The sequence below is a fragment of the Odocoileus virginianus genome, chromosome 34 (assembly GCF_023699985.2).
Source record: "Odocoileus virginianus isolate 20LAN1187 ecotype Illinois chromosome 34, Ovbor_1.2, whole genome shotgun sequence".
In the NCBI taxonomy this organism is placed as follows: Eukaryota; Metazoa; Chordata; class Mammalia; order Artiodactyla; family Cervidae; genus Odocoileus; species Odocoileus virginianus.
Window position 1 is genome coordinate 16,264,319 of NC_069707.1, and position 26,582 is coordinate 16,290,900.

Below are 26,582 nucleotides of genomic sequence, written 5' to 3' on the forward strand. Positions count from 1 at the left end.
TTTCTAATTGCTTAACTGTAGATTACTTTTAAATGGAGTTAAAAACCTGGTGTTGCCTGGTTTCTTCCTGCAGGCTCGATTTTACTCTCCAGCTACTATATTTATTGATGAGATAGACTCCATCTGCAGCCGCAGAGGGACTTCTGAAGAGCACGAGGCAAGCAGAAGGGTGAAGGCCGAGCTGCTGGTTCAGATGGACGGTACGCGTGTGTCTAAGCGGGAGCTAAGCTCCACTCAGTGCTCAGCCCAGCTCCGGCGGCCAGGGCTGGCGAGTAGGTCCTGGAGATCCACAGCAGTAAACGGGGCTGCTGACAGTGCTGACATACCGGAAGCAATGGCTGCCCCTTCACTGGACACCTTTTCTCATACACGCTGATCTCGTTCTTAGCCAGGAAACTGAAACAAATGCAGATCAGTTGGCCTTAGAGGGGGATATGTATGGTTTTGAAGAATTTTTAAAATTGTTACATAGTTTTGCTGAACTAGTCTTTTTATTAAATCTGTTTTTGAGTCATATTTTCTGCATGCTACAAAAACTCATTTTTCTTGAGCTGCAAACTCACACATGTACCAGTTTGCTTTGTAAGTCTTAAGGAGGCTTGATGATTACATTGCTTTTAATGTTGTGCTAAATATTTGAGGATCTTTAAGTATCTGAGCTTTGCTTTTCTTTTTTTTTCACTATGTTCTTACCCTTCCTCAAGGTGTTGGAGGTGCTTCTGAAAATGATGACCCTTCCAAAATGGTTATGGTTCTGGCAGCTACTAATTTTCCCTGGGATATTGATGAGGCTTTAAGACGACGTCTTGAGAAAAGAATCTATATTCCATTACCATCAGGTATCTTCATTTGAATCAGGAAGCTCATGTTAAATTTTTTTTAAAATATATTTTAATTAATTTATTTATTTGGATGAACCAGGTCTTAGTTGCAGCACATGAACTGTTGGTTGTAGTCATGTGGGATCTAGTTTCCTGACCGGGGATTGAACCCAGGCTGCTTGAATTGGGAGCCGGAGTCTTAGCCACTGGACCATCAGTAAAGTCCCTCATGTTAACTCTTAAGTAGTTTTGCTAAATTTTGAAGTTTGGTATTAATTAACTTTACTTTAAAAGACAAACCAGAGACCCAGAGGGATGGGATGGAGAGGGAGGCAGGAGGGGGGATCAGGATGGGGAACACATGTAAATCCATGGCTGATTCATGTCAGTGTATGGCAAAAACCACTACAGTATTGTAATTAGCCTCCAACTAATAAAAATAAATGGGAAAAAAAAAGACAAACCAGTTCAATTAAAAACATAAAAACTAAAAAAATTTCAATTAAAAAATTATTTTTCAATTAAAAATTAAAATTTAAAAATAAAAATTCAATGAGGAATAACTCTTAAATTTTTTAAGCAAATGAGCTCTAAGAATTGAAAAACAACTTCTTAAAGTAGACTGGAGAAAAATAAAACATTGTTTATATGTTGGTATTTATATATATGTTTATATTTGTTTATATTTATATGTTTATTTTTTATATGTTATATTTATATTTATATATATTCATTTATATTTTATTTCTCCTAATAGCAAAAGGCAGGGAGGAGCTATTACGAATAAGTCTCCGTGAGCTGGAATTGGCTGACGATGTTGACCTTGCAAGTATAGCAGAAAACATGGAGGGTTATTCAGGTGCGGACATTACCAACGTGTGCAGGTATGAATTATTTTGGAAGTATAGGTTTTTGTTTCTGGTTCTGGTTTTGTTTTTAGGAAGCATAGAATTTTGTCAGTGTAAACTTCTGTTATGAAGGTTTTATGCTAAATGAAGATAGATGAAGAATAAAGACCCACATAATATAACCTAGTCAGAGACACAAATTTTGGCATTAAGCTAGTGTTAGCTAGTGCTAGTAAAGTCATGTGGCTATCTTGTATGTCATTGAAGACTGTGGTTCATTTAAAAGCTACACGTTCAAGAAGGTAGTGTTAAAACAACTGATATAAAATAGAAAACCAGTAATTATCTTGGATTAGAAAAAAAAAGTTTTAGGTTTTCAAACTTTTTATTTGCATACTTTAAAAAGTGTGCATTACAGTAATTAAAATCATTTGAACAACAACAAAGTCACTCTGATTACACTGTATTTTAACAGCCCACGGGACACCTTGGACCAGTTTGCTTTTTTACTTTAGATTTCACTGTCACCCCACTTAGCTTCTTCCTTCACCACCATGTAAATTATTCTTCTTCCCCAGACAGGCAGATGGGAGAGGCAGGAATGGCCTTCAGCCCTCCTGTCAGTAGTTCTCCTTTCTTTGATGTGAAAAGGGCAGCACAGTCATTTAAATTTGATCCACACTCTTTTCATCTTACAAAGTTAAACAGCTAAAAGAAGTAAAATAAGAAGGAAGAGCTTGTGGAATGTACGGTGCTTATTGGCGTCACTTACCTTATTAAAACTTGCCTGCTTCTGTTCAGTCATTTCTTTTGAAAGCAGTGGATTTGTCTGTTCCATTTGTTTCTGTCTTCAGTTTTGACTTACCAAATTTGATAATCTCAGCTATTTTGGGTGTGTCAGACCTGGTGGCAGAGGAAGCCCAGCAAGGCAAGACTGAGCGGAGTCGTCTGCACGGTGACTGCTGCCAAGTGCCTGGGTTAGAAAAAGTAATGTCGGCGCATTCATTCAGCGTATGGTTCCATAGGGGACGTAACCTGACGTAGACTGATTTGGCACATCAGAAGGAAATACAGTCTCATTTTCAGTGAAGTGTCATAAATGTGATAGGAATTATCAGTAACAAGAAAAGATGGTCTCTGCTTCAAAACGTGATTGAAGTAGGTTTTGTCCTAATCTTGGTATTAGTTTGGACATTTATTAGGAAGGTTCTTGACTGCACTGGTTTACTCACCTCCAAAGTAAGCATTCCATGCAGGGCTGACGTGAGGATTAGCAGTAATGTGTGTATGAAGCAGCTTTGTAGCTGTCGCTTTGCACATGTGGTGGCTGCTGGTAAGGATCAAACTGGGTGAAAGCAAGGAGGTGGTTGAATCTTAAGTTTCTCCTTAAAAAATATAGCACTAATACAGAGGAGGGGAAAGGAGAGACCACTTGATTGTTCAGCTTTTCTTACACATGCAGTAGAAAATATTTAATTTTCCAGCTAACAAGTTCTCTCCTGTCCCTGTGATGCTTATTCTTTATTTTATGGTACACTTTAAAAAAAATTCAGTTGCCCTCATGTTATATCCTTCTACTTCTTCTTGGGCTTTTTGCTCAGATTTAACTGCTAACAAAACAGCTCCAAAACAGGCCTTGTAGTTCAATACTAGATTCTGTGCAGTACTACTTATGTATATATAATAAAATAATTGCAGAATAACACATGAAATGAAAAAAACCTTCTGTTCAGTTTTTTATTTGACCAGCACATCACTTTGTGGTTTTTGTCTTTTTAATTTAAAACCTAGGGATGCATCCTTGATGGCAATGAGAAGGCGTATTGAAGGTTTGACCCCGGAAGAAATCAGAAATCTTTCAAGAGAAGAAATGCACATGCCTACAACTATGGAAGATTTTGAAATGGCTTTAAAAAAGGTTTCAAAGTCAGTGTCTGCTGCAGACATTGAAAGATATGAGAAATGGATATTGGAGTTTGGATCATGCTAAATTCTCACATGTAAACTGTGAGCAACCTTGCATTAAGTGTTTGAATAATTAAATGTAGTATTTCATTGCACCAAGCGCTATATTTTTTTAAACTTTCGTTATGGTAAGAGTGAAAAAAAGTATGATTCTGAATAAAGGCAATTTTTTTCAAGTTACAAGCAAACTTGTTTTACTTTAGCATTACTGTGTTTCTCCTTCACTGACAAATGTTATAGCACAAGTGCTGTTACTTGGCTTGGAAAACTGTCTTTATGTGCACTTCTGAGTGTATCCTTTTCTCTTCCACTGCCTGTGGCTGCTCTTGCTTCTGAAGAATAAGCCTGGCCCTAGCTCTGTAGGTGCCAGAGGGTAACTGAAAATTCCTGAACGTTTTTACACAAGTAGCCAATTGAGTGACGCCCGAACCACACCCACTGTGCTTTCCTTCCTGCCTGGTGTTATGGCCGGTTTCCCGCCTCGTTCTGAGAGCTTTAAAGGCCCCTTCATTTTACTGTGCAGTTTAAAAGGAAAAATATATATATACACATCTGTACAGTCCTGCCTGCCTGACTTTATTCTGCCCACATAGAAAAGGCTGCACTGCAGGCAAGAAGCTGCCTTTACGTTCGGGCTGCTCACTGTTCTCTAATGAGAGTCACTAACCCATCACTCATGGATGCACAGTGTAATTAAAATAATTAACAGTACAAATATAAATTAATAAATGAAATAAAGAGTAAGGGTATAAACCTTTAGGTAAGATTTCTACTTATAATTCCTTATAAATTAATACTTACTGTATCACCCTGACCATAGAAAACAGAGCCTCAGGAAGACCACATGATTTGCTATGGTCTCAAGTATCACAGGCAAGGAGAGAAGGCAGGCTAGGAGCTGCTGACTGCAGGGCCTGCACCCTCCAGTGAAAGCCTCCTGCATTGTTCTCACAAGAGGCTACAAGCTTATGCTTAAAGGATGAAATAAGACCCTGTCATTGTTTAAAGTTAGAACTCGTGATTTCTAGCAACTTAGTGAAGGACATAAAAAAATAAAGTGAAAAAAAAAAAGTGTTAATTGCTGAGTGACTTTGGGATCAAATTGTATTATTATTTGTCTAGAAGATGGACACAGTGCATTACACAGGGCTGTTATTCCTTATTAAAAACAAATACGCAGAATGAATGACTCCTTTACTACCTATCATCCTTCCACTACACGTACCTATTTAGTCAAAATTGAAGGTGGTTTTAAAATCCAGTCATTTCCCTCTTAAAGTATTTTTTTTTTTCCTCTAAAGTATTTTAAATGATGCTTGCTAAATCACTTCAGTCGTGTCCAACTCTTTGCAACCCTATGGACTGTAGCCTGCCAGGCTCCTCTGTCCATGGAATTCTCCAAGCAGGAATACTGGAGTGGGTTGCCATTACCTTCTCTAGGGAATCTTCCCAACTCAGGGATTGAACCCGTGTTTCCTGTGGCTCCTGCATTGCAGTTGGATCCTATACCACTGAGCCACCGAAGAAGCCATTTAAATGATGGGTTACAATTAAAAAACTTAAAGAATTTTAATAGAACAAAGTATCACATGGAGTAAAGGTAAGAATTATATGTCCTAGATCATATTGTAAAATATACGTCAGTATGGGTGATGGTTAAAAAAAGACCAAACATTATTGTGGGGTAAACAGGATTATACTTAGAACCATGAGAGCAAAGGCACATTCTAATTAGACAACATTGATGGACTTATTAACTGATGTGACCCTTGGTTTCAGCCAGTGTTATGTGAAAGGAGCTATTATAAGTAACTCACATGGGCAAAGATTTTATTCCAAAAACATTATACTTTTATCTTCAAAAAAAAAAAAAAGATTTATTTTTAGAGTGAGAACATGTCACTATTTTAAAATCCTGGTTCATCCAAGGTAAGTGGTCTTGATACAGGATACAATCAAATCATGATACACACTTCAGTGATTTTTATACTGAGTCACATACTTAATATTAAGGCACATTTTACTGAATAAAAAAATAAGTGTTAAGTTCTTGAGCTTTTAAATTAGAATTTCATAAAGTGCTTTTCATAAAGTCTTATATATTATAGTAATTAAATGTATATAATTTCCTTAACAAAGGCACCTTGATAAGAATTGGCACGTGGCATTTTGTCTTGCCCTTTTTTTTTTTTCTTTTTGGTAGTTTCAGTTTCTTCACATGTCTTCTCTTCCATTGCATTTAAATTTTCTTTAATAATTCACCACCGGAACAGGCAGCCCTATTATAGAATAAGGTGAACTTTAACTGTCACTTTAAAGATCAAGTTTTAGACAGCTTTAGGAGTTTAGCAATTTCTCTAGTGTACAAACTGATTCTTAATGGCTTAAAGAAAATTATATTTGAGTGGCAAATTTGAACCATTAGGCTAACTCAGAGTCCATGATTTGAGAGGGTGTTCTAAACACATGTTTTATCTCCAGGGTTTTCTGCTGTTTTCTCAGGTCCATCTGAATATAAGTTGACAGCTGTCACAGGTATAACATTCACTTTATCCAACTGAAGAATTCCTCTGAAATACAAAAATTAATACTAAAGTAAGACAGGGCTACTTTGAGGTTGTAATTAAATGTATACCTGGGGTTAGGTATTTTTGCTTCATTTTATTTATGATGGTTAGTTCACTTTAACCAAACTAATTGGTTTGGAGGAGTAAGAGGAAGTTCCTTAGCTGGTACTGTAGGAGATGACAAGGTAAATTACAGATCCCCATGGCATAAACAGTCCTAGATTTGCATAAAGTGGGCAAGAAGAGTAGGCCTGAGCAGCTTTCTAGTCAGCACTCCACTGGCATGCAACCACAGATCTTTAGACAGCATTTCTCCTGTTACTCATAGCTCAGTTGGTAAAGAATCCACCTGCAAGATTCACTGGAGAAGAGATAGGCTACCCACACCAGTATTCTTGGGCTTCCCTTGTGGCTTAGCTGGTAAAGAGTTCGCCTACAATGCAGGAGACCTGGGTTCGATCCCTGGGTTGGGAAGATCCCCTAGAGAAGGGAAAGGCTACCCACTCAGTATTGTGGCCTGGAGAATTCTATATAGTCCATGGGATCCCAAAGAGTTGGACACGACTGAGCAACTTTCACTTTTACGTTCTTTTACTTTCTCGTGTTACTAAAATACCTTGCTAGTCTTAAAAAATTTACTGCATTTTAAATTGATACTTTGCAGTTGAAAATACATAGTGAAGCCCTCGTTTCATTTATTTCTTATTATACACAATGCATTTTCCGTTATAGACACTTGTTTCCTTTCTCTCCAATATACTAAGTTCTTACAGAGCAGAGTTTGTCCTATCCACATGTGAATTCCCAAGACAGGTGTCTTGACCATATAGGTATCCAATAAATGTCTTTTAATTTTGCTAAAGCTGAAAGATGGACTAGAAAAAAAGAGATATATTATTTTTCCCCCCACTTGTGTTATTTTTCCTAATTTTTATATTTTCTACTCTATAGTAAATACAACTACTTTTTAATCATTAAAAATACTAAAGTTGATAAAAAATGAGAAATACTTACTTGTATTCACAAACTGGGAAAAACACCTTTAAGATGGTTATTACTATAATTGCTCCTATAATTCCAACCACCATGACATTCAAAAACATAAAGAATATCGGGAAAATACTGCTCCAGAACCTGCATAGATCTTTTCTGAACTTTTCCATCCACTGACACATCACCTAAAAAAAAAAAAGTTTTTATTAGATAAGCAAATTTCATTTGAGCTCTAAGAAACTTTAAAAATTATGTTCTAGTTTTAGGTGATGGTAACATTTATACATGCTGACTGTAATGGTGGTAACATGGGTATCTACACTTGTCAAAACTTGCTGAACTGTACATTTTAAATGGGTGCATTTAATTTTTTAAATGTACCTCAAAGTTATTTACAATTTAAAAATTGTTTTCTAGCAAAAGAAGCATAAACGTTTGTTACATGTTACTATCCTTTACAGTTATTCATACGTGTTGTCTTAACTATAAAGGGCTTCTCAAGTGGCACTAGTGGTAAAGGATCCGCCTGCCAATGCAGGAGATGTAAGAGACACTGGTTTGATCCCTAGGTCAGGAAGAGCCCCTGAAGAGGAAATGGAAACCCACTCCACTATTCTTGCCTAGAAAGTTCCATGGACAGAGGAGCCTGGCAGGCTACAGTCCCTGGGATCCCAAAGAGTCAGACATGACTGAGTATCTAAGCATGCATGACAAGAAGGCTAGTCCACTTATACAGAATGGACCTGTCAGCTCTGTGTTTCCAGTATTTGAAAGACAACAGAAGGAAGGAGTGACAGACATATTCGTAGCTTTTGGAACCCTATAGGGAGTTCAGCTCGGTTGCTCAGTCATGTCCGACTCTTTACGACCCCATGGACTGCAGCACGCCAGGCTTCCTTGCCCATCAGCAACTCGCGGAGCTTGCTCAAACTCATGTCCATCAAGTCGGTGATGCCCACTGGTGATGGGGGGTTCACTGCGCACTTCAACAGTGACAGATGAAACCTGGGCATGCTTTGATGGCAAGGACTTTGAAGAGTCTGCTCTTCCTTGCTCTGAGAGAGATGGAGTAAGATTAGTAAGGGCACCAGAGTTCAGGCATTCAAAAAATGACCAAGGTTTCTCCAGTAACCCAAAGCAAGCAATCCTAACCTTCAGTGAGAACCTCTTCAAAGAATCATCTCTGCAATCTTGTGTTACTAAGCACATATCCTGCTCATTTAAATGTAAATTATTTTGAGTAAGGGGCTGAGCTAACAGAGATTTCACCATACTCTCTGAACCCTGTCTTCCCAGTCAGCAGTATACTATTATTAATCATATGTGACTACTTAACAGGTGCCAATGTATACTTACATTTGCACCCATCTTATTTAAATGCTTACAACAACCTCATAGAAAAGGCATCACTTTATGGACCTTTGCTGTACACATAAAGAAAAAGGTTAGAGAGGCTAGGAACTTGTCCCAGCTGACACAGCTAGTCAGTGGCAGAACCAGGATTCAAACCTAGGCAGTCTGATTTCAGAAAGTACACTCAACCAAGTGTGCTAAGTCACTGTACAAGGTCTTGAGGGGACTGTGTGTATGTGTACATGTGTGCATGCATGAAGTCACAGAATAAACAGACCAATGGGGATATGAGAAAGACCCCCAAACAAACTGAAATCTATACCTCAACCATCATCATCTGACTACATTACTAAGAAGGAAAAAAGGAATACCTAAAAATGTCACATTAAAACAGTGATGAGTTCATTATTAACAACGTCCCATGGATCAAATTCTCATGGTTTCCACCTCATTTAAAACGCTAGCACTTATTTTCTTTACCATAACCATAAATGCTTGTTACACATATAAAGATAATCCCAGATACCTTATTTACCTTATATGAAGATGGAGGCTCAGCTCTGAGAGGAGTTTCAGGTAACTTGCCAGGTAGAGCTTCATTTACAGTGGTTTCCACATTCCTGATAAGATACTGGCTGGTGGTCTGCAATGAACTAACACTGTCTCCTGAGAAGGAAAAGCCAGGTTACCCAAATGCTAAGCACGTGCTGGTGACTCTCCCACCAGTTCTAGGCCTCTGCACCAGTAACATTTGGGATGGTGAGAACATCCGTTTTTTTTCGTGGGAGAAAAACAAACATTTGATTATTTAGATTTAAATGCCAGAAAGGAACCTCAAATTAAGACAGTAAGAAGGGAGCTACAGCAGTTACAATTCTGTCACATAGAAAGTCAAATTTTTTAAGTTCTGTGTTTCAGTGGAAAAAATGATATTTCCTCTTCTAATGAACTTAAGTGAATGATTTCTTATTATGTATTTTTAGATTATTTCAGCAAAATGCCCCTCTGTCATCAGCACAGACCACATTTTACAAAATGGATACATAAAGCAATACATGTTATAAAGCATTTTTAAAAGAAGCTTACTTCCAAACTATGATGAAAAAGTTACCAATTAAAGAAATCATTTCCTTAATACTTTAAATAATGGTCTTTCAAAGTACCTTTTTTGGAGAGGTTGGGAAGGGTGAATAGAATGTCACTGTCTCGGGAAATCGAGTAGAGCATGCTTTCTTCTAAAGGCAGGGTGTAGTTTGAACGTCTGACTATTCCCTGATTCTTAACTAAAATATCAATTTCAGTAACATCCTTTTGTTGAGCCTATGAAAAAATAGATGCAATTACTCTTTATTTTGAATAACCTGGTAAGAATCTAAAACTGAATTTTCTTCCCTGATTTCTGAAACTAAAAAACTTGTCCTATTCACAGAATTCCTCTTTAAGACAATTAATTTGCAACTTTAATCACACACAGTGTGCTTCAGCACTCACTATTAGAGGTTTGCTCTCAGTTTCGTTTCATTGACTTAAGAGAGACTTGGCCAGAAGAAACGGCAGCAGAGTTACGAACCAAATTCAGTCTTTTCACTTACTTGCTCTGCTTAATAATGATCATAATTTTAAGGGATATAAACATGTATGAAGATGATCTTTTTTCAAATTAAGACTTCAAATTCTAAACAAGTAAATGCTAAAACAAGTAGACAATTCTAAATGACTGGATACAGGCAACATTACTGTAGCTTCTTTCCTTATCAAGTCAGAAATAAATAACTGAACATGTGCATAACACTGAACTCAAATCTTTACAATTAATTCCCAGATAGTAAGCGTACTATCTTACCTGTTTCCCATCTATCTCTACTACCTCTTCTTGAATGACAATCAGTTGTAAACTGGAACCAGATGTCATAGGCCACTCATGAACTAAAATCCTTACACTGACAATTCCAAAATATTCTTTTTCCTCCAAGTTTTCCAGATTTTCATTCTTCACTGTTTAAAAAAAAACAAAAAGTAGTGATAGCTTTGAACAAAAAATGCTACCAAATCAGTTAGTGAATTTGATTATTCTGTTGACATTTACATGGAACGAGACAGTTGTATACCATTATCTTTACCTTTATTTCTGACCTCATTGATGTTTCAGATCGATGAAAACAAAGACAACTTGACAAACCCCTACAATTCTTATACTCATTTAAAGGGAAAAATGCCTGATGACTTTCAGATTTTGTATGGAACTTCACACTTGCCACATCTTTCCTATTCTTTTACATAGACTCGCTATGAGGAACCAGTAGGTGCAACTGTTTACAAAACAGGATGGAAGACACAGACAATCCCACGTGTTAGAGGTGAGCACATTCATTCATTCATTCATCCATTCATTCATTCACAAAATCCGTGATAGAAAAGACTCTAGCAGTAAGGACACTTGAGGGTTTTTGTCAATTCTTTTCCCAGTAGGCAACTTGTTAATCGCTGGGGAGGGTGGGAATGGGGATGAGGGAGGGAAAGCCCCGTAATTACTCCCCACTAACAAACGATGGAGTGGGATCAGCTCTTGGCCCTGTTCCTTCTGGCTGAGAAACCCTACCCCCACTCCAGCAGTGATGGAGGGTGGCAGTCACAACTGGTTTATAAAGCTGAGCAGTGCTATAGAAAAAGATAATAGAAACCAATGAAACTGCTGCAAAAGCAGCATTTCGTTTCTGTTCCTCAAATGTTATTGGCTGAGAATTATCCACCAAAAAGGAACCCAGATGGATATCCTGCATGCAGGCCCAGCTGTTCAAGCCGACACTGTGCCTTTACAGAGCTGTTCTCTTGATCCAGCATGCTCTCCATTACTCACTCTCCTCCCTTAGGTTTTTACATTTTGTTATTTTTTGATGTGGACCATTTTCAAAGTCTTTATTCAATTTGTTACAATATTGCTTCTGTTTTGTGTTTTGGTTTTTTGGCCGTGAGGCATATCGGATCTTAGACCCCCACTAGAGACTGAACCAGTACCCCCTTTGTTGGAAGGCAAAGTCAACCACTGGATCTCCAGAGAAGTCCCCTTCCATACATTTTTAATAAACTCCTACTTAATAGTTCTAGATACCATATCCTTACAATGCTGAGTTCATGCCTTTTTAAAAAAAAATTTAAAGCACTAACAGTGTAGTTCTTAGTCTATAAACCTGTCTCAACTGGGCCGAGTTCCTTGAGAGGATGCATTAAGTTCTTACTCTATAGCCAATGTGAAGTAGAGATTCCACCCAGAATTATAAATACATAATTTAAAACAAACACCTGGTCTAGTGGTTCTAAACCCTAACTATGTATCAGAACCAACTGGGAACAGTACAGATGCTAAAGCCTCACTCTAGTCTTAAAATCTCAAGGGGTACAGACTAACATTTGTAATTTTTAAACAGGTACATACATTTTTATTGAGAAACAAGTGGCCTAACCCCTGGGCTCAACCGAAGTTCACAAACGTGTTCCGCCTTGACTTCTCTGCTTCTGTTAAGAAACCCCTCCCGTTCTCCAAACTACCAAGGACAAGAATGACTAGGTTACCTTTGACTTCCGCACTCTCATCCTCTGTATCCAGTCAGTTGTTCCCTTTGGACCATTCCAGATCCAAAGTATCTCTTCCATGTGTCCTTTCCAGCTCCACCTACCTCCCCACCCGACACCTAGTTCATTAGCTACTCACTCTTAACATATTTACCTAACTGTTCTCCCCTTCTGTAATCCCTCCCTCTTCCACCATTCACATGGTGCCGTATTAATCTCACATCACATGGTTTTGAGTACACAGTGTCCTTGTTAGACGCCTTCAGTGGCACCCTACGATCTCTCCGGTGGTTCTCTGCCGGGTCCTCCTTCTTCAGGCTCATTACGGTGCCCTCTCTCTCGTCTACCTAACCTCCCTCACATCCTCGAGACTCCTAACTGGAAAACTTCCCGTCTCTCATGGTCCATTTCAGTGTTTTCACCGTTTACCCAGTGGTCTCCTTGGCTAACAGAGTTTTGCCAGGAGAATGCACTGGTCATAGCAAACACCCTCTTCCAACAATACAAGAGAAGACTCTACACATGGACATCACCAGATGGTCAATACCGAAATCAGATTGATTATATTCTTTGCAGCCAAAGATGGAGAAGCTCTATACAGTCAGCAAAAACAAGACCAGGAGCTGACTGTGGCTAAGATCATAAACTCCTTATTGCCAAATTCAGACTTAAACTGAAGAAAGTAAGGAAAACCACTAGACCATTCAGGTATGACCTAAATCAAATCCCTTATGACTATACAGTGGAAGTGAGAAATAGATTTAAGGGACTAGATCTGATAGACAGAGAGCCTGATGAACTATGGACAGAGGTTCGGAGGTTTGTGACATTGTACAGGAGACAGGGATCAAGACCATCCCCACGGAAAAGAAATGCAAAAAGGCAAAATGGTTGTCTGAGGAGGCCTTACAAATAGCTGTGAAAAGAAGAAAAGCAAAAAGCAAAGGAGAAAAGGAAAGATATATCTAGTTGAATGCAGAGTTCCAAAGAATAGCCAGGAGAGATAAGAAAGCCTTCCTCAGTGATCAATGCAAAGAAATAGAGGAAAACAATAGAATGGGAAAGACTAGAGATCGCTTCAAGAAAACTAAAGATACCAAGGGAACATTTCAGGCAAAGATGGGCTCAATAAAGGACAGAAATGGTAGGGACCTAACAGAAGCAGAAGATATTAAGAAGAGGTGGCAAGAATACACAGAAGAACTGTTCAAAAAAGATCTTCATGATCCAGATAATCACAATGGTGTGATCACTCACCTAGAGCCAGACATCCTGGAATGTGAAGTCAAGTGGGCCTCAGAAAGCATCACTATGAACAAAGCTAGTGGATGTCATGGAATTGCAGTTGAGCTATTTCAAATTCTGAAAGATGATGCTGTGAAAGTGCTGCACTCAATATGCCAGCAAATTTGGAAAACTCAGCAGTGGCCACAGGACTGGAAGAGGTCAGTTTTCATTCCAGTCCCTAAGAAAGGCAATCTCAAAGAATGCTCAAACTACTGCACAATTGCACTCATCTCACATGCCAGTAAAGTCATGCTCAAAATTCTCCAAGCCAGGCTGCAGAACTTCCAGATGTTCAAGCTGGTTTTAGAAAAGGCAGAGGAACCAGAGATCAAATTGCCAATATCCGCTGGATCACTGAAAGAAGCAAGAGAGTTCCAGAAAAACATCTATTTCTGCTTTATTGACTATGCCAAAGCCTTCGACTGTGTGGATCACAATAAACTGTGGAGAATTCTGAAAGAGATGGGAATACCAGACCACCTGACCTACCTCTTGAGAAACCTGTATGCAGGTCAGGAAGCAACAGTTAGAACTCGACATGGAACAACAGACTGGTTCCAAATAGGAAAAGGAGTACGTCAAGGCTGTATATTGTCACCCTGCTTATTTAACTTATATGCAGAGTACATCATGAGAAACGCTGAGCTGGAAGAAGCACAAGCTGGGATCAAGATTGCCGGGAGAAATATCAATAACCTCAGATATGCAGATGACACCACCTTTATGGCAGAGAGTGAAGAGGAACTGAAAAGCCTCTTGATGAAAGTGAAAGAGGAGAGTGAAAAAGTTGGCTTAAAGCTTAACATTCAGAAAACTAAGATCATGGCATCTGGTCCCATCACCTCATGGGAAATAGATGGGGAGACAGTAGAAACAGTGTCAGACTTTATTTTTGGGGGATCCAAAATCACTGCAGATGGTGACTGCAGCCATGAAATTAAAAGACACTTAATCTTTGGAAGGAAAGTTATGACCAACCTAGATAGCATATTAAAAAGCAGAGACATTACTTTGCCAACAAAGGTCCGTCTGGTCAAGGCTATGATTTTTCCAGTGGTCATGTATGGATGTGAGAGCTGGACTGTGAAGAAAGTTGATCGCTGAAGAATTGATGCTTTTGAACTGTGGTGTTGGAGAAGACTCTTGAGAGTCCCTTGGACTGCAAGGAGATCCAACCAGTCCATCCTAAAGGAGATCAGTCCTGGGTGTTCATTGGAAGGACTGATGCTGAAGCTGAAACTCCAATACTTTGGCCACCTCATGAGAAGAGTTGACTCATTGGAAAAGACCCTGATGCTGGGAGGGATTGGGGGCAGGAGGAGAAGGGGACGACAGAGGATGAGATGGCTGGATGGCATCACCAACTTGATGGACATGAGTTTGAGTAAACTCCGGGAGTTGGTGATGGACAGGGAGGCCTGGCGTGCTGCAATTCATGGGGTCGTAAAGAGTCGGACACGACTGAGCTGCTGAGCTGGGCTGAACTGAACTCCCTCAGCGAAGGGCAGGCTCCTCATCAGCCTACTCGTATGCCCAAAGGCCAGTCACCAGAATAGAGATTCAATAGATGACAAAATGCAGTCACATCAATACATCAAATAGTACTGATGTACATGACTCTTCCTCCAAATCTGTAATGGCTGCTATAGAGTAAAACTAGTAACAAGAGCCCTCTATATTCTGACTCTCTACTGAGGGAGACCGCTTTCCAAAATGGCTCTCAGTGACTCTTGCCCCTCCAGCCTTCATGCCCCTTTGTAACTGCCTTCTACGGAGGACACGCTGGACCTAGACACTTGTTTCGAACAGACAGAATACAGCGAAAGTGCTGGAATGTCACCTGTGTGATTAGCTTATGAAGACTGTGACCTGTGTCTTGCTGGTACACTCTCTCCCTGACAGTCTCTCTTGTTCTGTGATAAAGCCAGCTGCCATGTTGTGAGGTGCTCTACAAAAAGGCCCATGTGGCAAGAACATGAAGGAGGGACTCCAGCTAACATCCTGGATTCAATTCACAAGGAAATGAATCCTGTCAAGAACCACGAGTGCTGGGAAGCAGACCTTTCCCAGCTGAGACAGTCAGAGCACCCAGCTAAGCCAAGCTCAAATTTATGACCTACAGGAACTAGGAGGTAATAGTGTCACAGGCTACAACATTTGGGTTCAACTGTTAAACAGCAATATAACTAACACATCTACAAAGAAGAATTTTTTTAAAGAATTAAGGATAGGAGACTCTTGTTGTAGTTACATTTAATGTTTTAAAGATTCCTGTGAAATGGTAAGACAGGCTTTTACTTCAGCTTTCAAGGAAATAAACTCAATGCAACTGGGATGACTAGAAAGATGACTATAGTAAATAAAGCAGGCAGACTGTGCGCCATGTCAAATTCCTAATACATGTAACATCAGTGGGATGTTATTCAAGCCAGTAATGGCACTTCTTTTCCCCACTATGATGGATTAACTTGCAGTACACCAATTCTCTCACTGAGAACCATAGGAAACATGTAAAAACATGAACACAAACACAAGACACTGAAATCTGCACTGAATAAATACTAAGCCAAATTCTTTAGGTAGAGGGAAAATAACTCCAGAGGGGAATACAGATATTCAGGAAGGAATGAAAAGCAATAGAAAGACTAACTGTGAAGGTAAGCACAAAAGAACATTGGACTACAGGAAAACACTAAGAACAACTTAGGGTGCTCAGGGTTTAAGAATCCAAAGAGTTAAAATTCATGAAAATAGCAACACAAAAGCAGCAAGGTGGGGGAATTCCCTGGTGGTCTGGTGGTTAGGACCCGGGGCTTTCACCGCCATGGCCCAGATTCAATCCCTGGTCATGGAGCAAAGATCCCTCAAGGCACAAGGCTAAAAAAGTAAAAATTAAATTAAAAAAATTAAAAGCAAAAAGAGAATACACAGAGTTTAAGTGTTCTAAGATTCCTGCAGTGGTTGGGAAAGGATAAAAGAATCAGTTTACTGATCTCAAGGGCAACCATGAAAAGAACATAAAATAATAGAAAGAACGTAAAGTAATATAAAAACAACAAGACAGAAGGGGACAATGAAACAAAAAGTAAATAACCCAGAAGAGGACCAAAAAAGAAAAAAAAGAAACAGAACAGATAAGACACAGAAAACAAATAATCAAGATAGACTATCTAAGTCTAAATATATCATTTATTACATTAATATGACTAAATTAAAATTCCAATTAAAGACAGAATGATAGCCTGAATTAAAAAAAGAAAGAAAAAAGAAACCACAAGTATATGCTGTTGTAAGACATTCACCTTAATTATAAGGACCCAGGAAGACTGAAAAAAAATGGAAGCATACCACAAAACCATCCACCATCCTCCTCCATGCCCAGCCAAAAAGCAGTTACTAGTAAAATAATATACTTAGATAAAGCTGATTTTAAGGCAAGAACATCACTAGAAATAAATAAGGACATATTATAATGACAAAAGAGTGGATTCACCAGAAGACATAACAGCTCTAAATCTGCATGGATTTAGTAATACTGTATGTCAAAATATACAAAGCAAAAACTGACAAAACTGAAAGAACAAATGTTCTTAGCGCAGATTTTAACATACCATTCTCAGTAATTCATAGGGCAAGCAAACAAAAAAAATCAGTAAATCCATAAAAGACTGAACGTGGTTAACAAATTTGACCTAACAGATATAGAACATCATATCCAACTAATTAAATGATTAACTTTCTCTTCAAATACAAATGGAAAGCAACATTTATTAAAACTGACCATATGTTAAGCTATACAACAAGTCTCCAAATTCAAAGGGTTAAAATTATACAGCTACATCTCTGATGATAGAGATGGAATCAGTAAAAAAAGAAAAAAAAATCCCTCAGTGTCTGAAAATTAAGCAATACACTTCAAAATGACTCTTAGGACAAGGAAATATCACAATAAATAACTGGAAAACACTACGAATGGAATGATAATAAAGACACATAATGAATTAAGTAAAGGACACAAGTGGTCAGAGAAATACTTACTACCTTAAATCTGTATATTAAAATAGGTAACAGGAATACTATACAAATTTCTCATATTCTTTATCTCACTCAAACAATGGGTATATTCTAATGTAACATGTTTGCTTGTCTTTAAACAACTCAAGATTTTAAAAGGTTAAAAAGGGAAATGTAATATAGACATAAAGGTAGAAGAATCAGAAAGACAATTCACTTTTCTCTTTGCTTTTTACAAATGTGAAGAGATTTTGCCTTGCTTGTAAATCCCTATTTACTACCTCGAGGCACATTCTTACATTGTTATTAACCTACCAGACATGCAGTTCTTTTTTTTTTTTTCCAGACATGCAGTTCTGAGCAATATCAATGCCATGATAGAAGAAAATGCCAGAAATAACCAATATTAAGTAGGAATAGAGTTTTAAATCCATTACTGTTATCATATACTTTAGTAATGATGTATATTATAAATTTAAAATGGAAATAAATAACATCAAAGAATTGTGTTTCACTTAGTGTTATTAAACACAGAACAATAATGGAAATAATTTAGCAGTACTCACCTATCAAAGTCTGACAGCTTATTCGGGTTACACCACTATTTACAGGGAAGTCATTTACATATACCTGTCCACTCTCATAGGTTATGTTAAGAACAACCTTAAAATAAAGCAGCATATACATTAATTCCAATGGTTTACAAATGATGACAAACTCTTCATGTCAAAAATACTTTATCTAACTAAATGAGGTGTATAGATAAAAAATAAAATAGTCTGCATGATACTTAGCTAAGTGATATAATGAAAGCATAACAAAGACACACCTGTTCTTTAGACACCTTCCCATCCTCCAGGGTGGTTACATTAATTCTGATGCTATCCTGCAAAATAAATACACAAATCAGGTAGGTATGCATTTGCTGAACTGAGAATAACTCAGTTCATTCTCTTCTCCCTCAGTTATACTTACTGTATGATCGCTTATGTCTACATTAAAAGAACACTGTTAAAAAACTCATCAGGAAAAAAAAAGAAAACACGACTCATTAGTTTCATTTTTACAGCTCTTTTGTGTGCGTGGGGGGGGGGGGGGCTTTCGGGATCTTAGTTCCCCAACCAGGGATGGAACCCAGGGCCCCAGCAGTGAAAACACTGAATCTTAACTGCTAGACCACCAGGGAATTCCCTTTATAGTCTTTTAAATGCCATTATTCACAATTTCAGTTTTTCATAATCTATACACTTATCCATTTAATATGAAATATATCATGTATCTGAGCATGTAATATGCAAATACAGAGTTTAAAAGAAAAGATAAACACTCATGTATCTCCTACCCAGGAGCAAAACTAAAATGTCATTCAGATCTTCTAAGTCCCCTGCATGATCCTGTCACATTTCCCACTGGCCCTCAGAAGGAATCCCTATACTGTCTTCCATGTTAACATTTCTTGCTTTCCTTTACAACTTAACTCCCCATGTGCTCTCTCTCTAAACAACCTATTGTTCAGTTTCATCTGTGCCTGAACTTTATAAGTGGAATGATATTGCATGTATTCTTCTGGAACTTCTTTCATTTAAAACAGTTATGTGGGTAGATGCACTTTTTTTTTTTAAACAGCATTGTGTAATATACCATCAATTTATTTGTTCCATGAGAGCAGACATCAAATGTTTCCAACTTTATTGTTTTCACATACAAACTTGCTCTTATCCTTCTTAGAGGTGTCTTCTAATGCCCATGGACAAGGACTTGGGGTACAGAGTCTCAGTGCCTCTCACGGGATGCTCAAAGACAGTCTACTCAAATATATAAGTTTATTCATGAGATGCTCACTACACAGAAGAAAGCACTATTTTAAGTATTCAGGGTCACAGGAACTATAATTTATTATCTGTAAATGAAATTCTTTCCTAAGTGTATTCACAGATGTTGTTATCCTAGAACAAAAAGAAGACTCCTCTTAAATACCTTTGGGGGGGGGGATTCTTAATTTTCAAAGAGAAAAATTATTCTCTTTTTCAGTCGCACTGCGGGGAGAGAGGGGCGCTGCAGACAGATATCACTGTGTGTGGGGAGCACTCACCGTGTTCCGGCCACACTGGGCTTGCCCCCGCTCACGGGTGTGTGCTCTCCCCGTCTACACTGCTCAGGCTCCCAGCTGCTCTATATGGAGCGGGCCCTGCATTGCGTGCAGTTCCAGTTTTCGGGTACTCCACAAAAGCGTGGACTCGGTTTCGCCTGCGTTTTGTGCCTTCCCCAGCCGGAGCAGCTCAGGCAGCCAGGAGCTTGACGTCGCACTCTCCCCGGATGCGGCGCGCCTTCTCCCCTCCGAGGTCCCAGCCTCAGTTTCCGTGGCGCGCCAGTCGCGTGCCTGCGGCTTGTGTCTATCCCCGGGAGCTGGGCTCTAGCCGCGACCCTCCCAGCGGATATCGACCATCCAGAATCTCAGGAAGTCTTTGGTTAGAAACTGGAGGCCTTCTGCAGTTTGGTAGGGGTGCCGTCTCTGGAGCCGAGTTTGCCCCTTTCCCCTCCCCACTCCCTCCTGCCTCCCGCCGGGCTGGGCCCTACCGCCGCAGGCTAGCTCTTCTCTGGAATTGCTCAGTCCCTTTGTTCTGCGAACGGTAGGCAGGTTAATTTTCTCTCTCTCTCCCTAGCTATCCCACAGTTTAAGTTGCTATCTCACGAAAGCTCCCTCCAATTGCCCTCAGGGCATTCGGGCCGGTCCTTACCCTAAGCAATGCCGCCTGCTCCTCTCCATTCCGCCCCCCCCACCCCTTGCTGGTGCCGGAAGTGGGCGTCTGGGGTACTTTTCTGCTGGGAGTTGCTTTTAGGCATGCAATCTGTGAGTTTTATTTATTTTTCCTCCCAGTTAGGTTGCCCTTCGAGATTCGAAAACTTCCCCCAGACCCGCCAGTGCGAGGGTTTCCTGGTGTTTGGAAACTTCCTCTATTACGACTCCCTTCCCGGGATGGGTCTCCGTCCCTAGCTCTTTGTCTCTCTTTTTATCTTTTATATTTTGTCCTACCTCCTTTTGAAGACGATGGGCTGCTTTTCTGGGAGCCTGATGTCTTCTGCTAGCGATCAGAAGTTGTTTTGTCAAGTTTGCTCAGCGTTCAAATGTTCTTTCGATGAATTTGTAGGGGAGAAAGTGGTCTCCCCATCCTAATCCTCCACCATCTTGGCTCCTCCCCAAGAAAAATTATTCATAAACATCAAACTAACATACCAGCGTATTTCTTGGCACTGTGAGCAACCCCAATACTTTATATATAATTTATAAAAAATGAGAGACTAAGACAGTAATTTTATGGGCTGAGTTTATTGATTCCTGGGACAACTTGATCAAGAGGATACGAACATGTAAGTTTGTATCATCTATTCAGGATGACTTTGGTCCACTTCCCAACTCCCAAAGGAGCCCAGGAAGCTTTAGGACTAGTGATTACTCAGCTCCAGCCCATTTTTCTTCTGGCCCATCCTTATCTAGAATTAAGTGTGGGTTAGAACAAGTGAACTCATCTCTTAGAACAAACTAACATTCAATAAACCATCAAGTTGCTGGCTGTACTGTTTTATGCCCAAATTTCAGTCAAGAATTCATTCTTTCCAAACTAGATGATCTATCTGAAAACTGTAGAGCACTGTTCTTCTAACAGTCTGGAGATACGTCTCCAGCAATGCTCTTCCGAGAAACCTTTTCATAGCTTCTGCCTTTCAGTAGAGAACATACCCTATATTGTGAGCCATTTACTGCACTTACATACATCACTTGCCCAGTAGAACTGGACCCGTTGTCTTTGGAAAAGACAATGAATAGACACGAGCACACTATATTTTCCAGAGGGCCAACTTCAATTACATTCTTTTGGATCCTCTTGAGTGACTTCACATCAGGAGAAACTCTCATCCCTTCCTGCCTCCTAACCCAAAGTTCAGAGCCAGGTCATATTTCTTGCTCTCTCCGAGAGCCTCTGACGGAACTGGAAGTACAGGCTTGTCAGCCAGGGCAGTGTATACTTAGAAATGGGTGGCAGAACTGAAGTCTCTCCCCACTCATTTTCAATTCTCCTCTGATTCCGTCACTCACAAATGCCCACCTGGGACAAAATGACTTCCTAAGAACAAAAGTAATAGATACCTGGTTTAAAGTAAGTCTGAGGGAAATAAATGAAATAAATATTTACACATATAAGAAAAAAATATTTACACATATAAAAAAATAAGTGTCCTCTGGTTGCCCGCCTCTCTTTGGTCACCAAGTCATTTTAATATTAGAAAAATAAACTGTAAAAAAAATTTTATTACTTCACAATCTGTGTAACCTCAACAGCTGACAGCTTACAAATGTAAACAAAACAGAAAAATGCTTATAATCCAATAAATGAGTGACTGAAGAGATACACAGTGAATTTTCCTAACTTCAACCAATTTTCTTACATTTAGGTCAGGCGGGATATGAAGATAAACAGATGAAAACGTGTGTGATAAAGCAAGTATAAAGTGTAAAGTGAAGTCGCTCAGTCGTGTCCGATTCTTTTCGACCCCATGGACAGTAGCCTACCAGGCTCCTTTGTCCATGGGATTTTCCAAGCAAGAATACTGGAGTGGGTTGCCATTTCCTTCTCCAGGAGATCTTCCCAACCCAGGGATTGAACCCGGGTCTCCCGCATTGTAGGCAGACGCTTTACCGTCTGAGCCAGCAGGGAAGTATAGTAAAATACAAATGGTAGGCTGAGTTGGTATTATTCAACATGGTACCCACTAACCACATGTGACTATTTACATTTAATTAAAACTAAACAACATATTAAAAACTCAATTCCTCAGCTGTGGTACATATACACCATGGAATATTACTCAGCCATTAAAAAGAATTCATTTGAATCAGTTCTAATGAGATGGATGAAACTGGAGCCCATTATACAGAGCAAAGTAAGCCAGAAAGATAAAGACCATTACAGTATACTAACACATATATATGGACTTTAGAAAGATGGTAACGAGAACCCTATATGCAAAACAGAAAAAGAGACTCAGATGTATAGAACAGACTTGTGGACTCTGGGAGAAGGCGAGGGTGGGATGTTTCAAGAGAACAGCATTGAAACATGTATATTATCTAGGGTGAAACAGATCACCAGCCCAGGTTGGGTGCATGAGACAAGTGCTCGGGCCTGGTGGACTGGGAAGACCCAGAGGGATGGGGTGGAGAGGGAGGTGGAAGGGGGGACTGGGATGGGGAATACATGTAAATCCATGGCTGATTCGTTTCAATGTATGACAAAAACTACTGTAATGATGTAAAGTGATTAGCCTCCAACTAATAAAAATAAATGGGGAAAAAAAAAAAAAACTCAATTCCTCAGTCACACTGGCCACATTTCAAATACTCAATAACCACAGTAGTCCAGTGGTTACCATGATGCAGAGTTCAAATACACCATTGCTGCACAACAGTCAACAGAACAACTTGTATCAAATATGCATGACCACTCTAAAACTCTTTCAAATGTTCTGTACCTTTGAAATTTTTCACAATAAAACTCTGAAAAATGTTTAGATTCAGAAGCCTCAGCTTCCCACATACACCTTCCAAGGAATGAGATTCTCCTCCTAGTTGCAGAGCATTCATTTAACCAATGAAATGAGTGTAGATCTGGGCTTCCCAAAAGCAGACAGAAGTCATAAGAAGAACTGAAATGAACAACTCACTAAGAACCCACAGTATGGTGTATTATCAGCCTGCAGTCTAAAGGCAAGCATATAATAGGAATAGACTCAAAGGTCTTTGGGGTTGATAAATAACTATGATAAATCTCTAAAGTCTGGAAAAGGGGTAACCAATGACTCTAGTTCCAGGACCCTAGGAATTACTTCATTTTAATTTGGTCTCGATTTCATATTCATATTTTCGAACAGCTGCAACTGTGGTCCACTTTGGATATAAGTGGTTCTTAGAGCTTGGGATGGTGTGGCTTCTTGGAAAATCCCAAGAGAACTGAAACCGAGGTACGCTATTATTTTTGTAGCCAGGAAGGGTAACGCCGTAACTCTTAAAACAGTGAAAGTAAAACAGTGACATTTATGGTGTCAGTCACACCTAAATGCTGGGTATTCGGGTCTTGATTAGTAAGAAAAGGTGCACCTATGTCTTTTCTTCTCATTCTGGGAAAATAGCATTGTGAAGTCTTCAGACTTTTCCCCTATCACACATTCAACGGCTGAGAGGCAAATACTGGTTAAGGGCAGCGAGAGTCCCCCCGACCCGGGCAAAAGCTATAAGAACCAGTCAGTCACCCTGCAGTAGAAGCACGCGGTGATGCGCAAACTTCAGCCCACCTCGGGATCACCTGGATGGAGAGCTTGCTGCAACGCTCTGCTGGGTCCTCACCCTCGAGCTTTTGATTGGAGGGTTTCTACCAGGTTCCCAGAGGATGCTGGCGCGCCTGGCCCCACCGCGCTTAGAGACCGGCTCCTCTAATACCGCCCGCTAAAGGCAGGCCGGCAGGGTCTGCGCGGGGTCTTCCGTCTCTCTCGCTCTGCGGACCCCGGGCACCCAGCTTGCGCGCACCCGGAGCCCCGCGCGCCGGGGGCAGGCATTCCTTCCCGCCGCCCGCTGCAGCAGACAGGTGGCCTGGAACGCCCTCGCTCTCTCTCGTTGAGCAACTTCCACGTTTCCCTAGCACATAAACACTGCCTCGCCCCAGAGCCCGGCTCTACCCCAAGAAGGCGCCATTACAAAAGGCGGTGATCGGCGACTTTCGACGGCAAACGCCCGTCAAGACGGCAACAGCCGAGACTACCCAAACAGTTTCGCTGCGCCGGGCTTAACCACACGTTAAAGATTCCCTTTCACTCTCTCGCCTCCCCCGTCCCCTGCCGCCCCCGTTTCCTTGGGTGCTTCTCTCCACCACTCCCCGCCCTTTGGGAGCCCGGCCCCCAGTCCCCGGCCTGCCCGCTGGGAGGTGGGAGGCGTCGACGCGGACGCTGCCGTCCAAGTCCCCGGCCCGGGCTTCTCCCCGAGGATCCCGGCCGAGTCGCGTCCGCCTAGCCCTACCTTCGGGGCTGGCGGCAGGAGCGGCGGCTCCAGGGTGCGGGTCGTCAGCCACCCGGTGGCTGGCAGGGCCGCGAAGACGAAAAGCCGGAGAGCGAGGGGCGCCCTCAAAGCGCCCTCCATCTTGGACAGGCCGGGGGCGGGCGGCGGGCGTGGGCCTGCGGGCGGGAGGCCGGGGCCTAGCGCGCCTGAGGGGCGGGGCTTTTAGTGGGGCGGGGTGGGGGGGGAGCCTTTGTGGGGGCGGGGCGGGGCGGGACCCGGAAGTCTCCGAGATCAGCCGGGGGTGTATGGCTCTAGGCCGCTGCACAACGTTCGGGGGCGGGGTCAAGTCACAGAAGGTCCGATTTCGTCATTAGACCGGCTCTCTGATCTGAGGAGAATTTCCTCACCTGAATGAGTGTAAACATTCTCATTGCCGTTGTTTTTGATTTAGTATATACTGTATGTGTACATCAGTATGTCTCTATGTGTATATACTTACATGTATCTACAAAGTGAACATGTGTTTGAGTAAACTCCGGGAGTTGGTGATGGACAGGGAGGCCTGGCGCGCTGCGATTCACGGGGTCGCCAAGAGTCGGACACGACTGAGCGACTGAACTGAACTGACAAAGTGAAAATAATGGTAATGTATCAGAACACTGTTGTATGTATCACATTTGGATAATCAACCCTAAAGGAAATCAATTCTGAATATTCATTGGAAGGACTGATGTTGAAGCTGAAACTCCCAATACTTTGACCACCTGATGCGAAGAACTGACTCATTGGAAAAGACCCTGATGCTGGGAAAGATTGAAGGCGGGAGGACAAGGGGACGACAGAGGATGGGATGGTTGGATGGCATCACCGACTTGATGGACATGAGTTTGAGTAAACTCTGGGAGTTGGGGGGGTGGGGGCTGGCGTGCTGCAGTCCATGGGGTCGCACAGAGTCGGACACGACTGAGGGACTGAACTGTATACCACATTTGGGGTATATCACCTAGCGTGCCCTGCTAGGTCGCTTCACTCCTTTCTGACTTTTTGCGACCCTATGGCCTGTATGTAGCCCCCCAGGATCCTTCCTCCATGAGGGTTCTCCAAGCAAGAATACTGGAGTGGTTGCCATGCCCTCCTCCAGGGGATCTTCTCAACTGAGGGATCCAACCGCCGTCTCTTCTGTCTCCGGCACTGGCAGGCGAGTTCTTTACCACATGCGCCACCTAGGGAAGCCATCACGTTTGGAGGAGAGGTTTATTAAATAGGTATTTTCACCTTGGTTTGAACTTGGGAATTGTCAGAACTTTTAAAAATTGCTGTTTCTGGGGTCTTCCGGGGAACCTGAGTTTCTGTTTGATAAGTCTGGGCAGCTGCTTGGGTATTGATAGTTTTTAAAATTCCCCAGGGATTTATTGTGCCAAGGCCAAGGACCAACCGCGCATTCAATTCAACATTCATCGGATCACTGGAGAGGTGATGAGCAGCACTCTGCTGGAAGCCAGGTCACCTGGGCTCTCAGGGCTTGTCTAGTCAGTTTCTTAACCTATAAACTGACAATGACAGATTTTTCTTCCCCACTTCAGGTTAAAAAAACTTCTGGTTAAAAACAACAACAACAACAACTTTTGGTGAAACCCTCTAAAGCAAATGTGAAAATAAAGAAACCCCATTTAAAATAAAGTCTGGGAGGAAGTGGGAGGGGGGAAGTGGATGAAGGCAGTTAAAAGGTACAAATATCCAGTTGTAAGAAAAATACTAGGATGTAATGTAAAACATGATAAATATAAGCAACACTGATGTATGTTATATTATGCAATATATGAAAGTTGTTAAGAAAGTAAATCCTAAAAGTTCTCATCACAAGAAAATTTTTTTCTATTTTCTTAATTTTATGTACATATGAGATGATGGATATTCACAAAACTTATTGTGATAATAACTTCATTATGTTGTATACCTTAAAGTGAACTGAAGTGAAAGTTGCTCAGTCATGTCCAACTCTTTGAGACCCCATGGACTATATAGTCCATGGAACTCTTCAGGCCAGAATACTGGAGTGGCTAGCCTTTCCCTTCTCCAGGGGATCTTCTCAACCCAGGGATAAAACCCAGGTCTCCAG

The 26,582-nt window shown here is 40.8% G+C and overlaps 2 protein-coding genes and 1 non-coding gene across 4 annotated transcripts in view; 1 reads left to right on the forward strand and 2 right to left on the reverse strand.

Moving 5' to 3' along the window:
* The window catches only part of KATNA1 (katanin catalytic subunit A1), a 32,458-nt gene extending 28,636 nt beyond the window's left edge, over positions 1 to 3,822 (forward strand). For both annotated transcript variants that reach the window (XM_020893680.2, XM_020893679.2), the window contains 4 exons: positions 74 to 200; positions 705 to 839; positions 1,579 to 1,705; positions 3,461 to 3,822. In XM_020893680.2, coding sequence (XP_020749339.1) covers positions 74 to 200; positions 705 to 839; positions 1,579 to 1,705; positions 3,461 to 3,659 — 588 coding nt within the window. In that variant the 3' untranslated portion in view covers positions 3,660 to 3,822. The remainder of the gene's footprint in view (positions 1 to 73; positions 201 to 704; positions 840 to 1,578; positions 1,706 to 3,460) is intronic.
* A 1,674-nt stretch (positions 3,823 to 5,496) lies between these two features.
* Positions 5,497 to 24,642, reverse strand: GINM1 (glycosylated integral membrane protein 1). The gene is made up of 8 exons (XM_020893678.2): positions 24,485 to 24,642; positions 18,248 to 18,304; positions 17,985 to 18,081; positions 10,391 to 10,542; positions 9,711 to 9,867; positions 9,083 to 9,213; positions 7,216 to 7,379; positions 5,497 to 6,204 (listed from the first exon to the last, which is right to left on the reverse strand). Exons 1-8 carry the CDS (start codon positions 24,602 to 24,604, stop codon positions 6,093 to 6,095), a joined length of 990 nt encoding a protein of 329 aa, XP_020749337.2. The 5' UTR covers positions 24,605 to 24,642; the 3' UTR covers positions 5,497 to 6,092.
* On the reverse strand, positions 22,062 to 22,133 carry TRNAC-ACA (transfer RNA cysteine (anticodon ACA)). The gene has a single exon. It is a non-coding gene; the product is annotated as a tRNA-Cys (tRNA).
* Positions 24,643 to 26,582: the final 1,940 nt, after the last annotated feature.

Coding starts and splice junctions, on each gene's coding strand:
- GINM1 (XM_020893678.2), bottom strand. CDS start 24,604: ATGGAGGGCGCTTTGAGGGCGCCCCTCGCTCTCCGGCTTTTCGTCTTC. Junction 10,543..17,984: donor AAGCTGTCAGACTTTGATAG/GTGAGTACTGCT, acceptor TTTTTTAAACAG/TGAAGAATGAAAATCTGGAA. Junction 9,868..10,390: donor TAGAGATAGATGGGAAACAG/GTAAGATAGTAC, acceptor ATTTTTTCATAG/GCTCAACAAAAGGATGTTAC.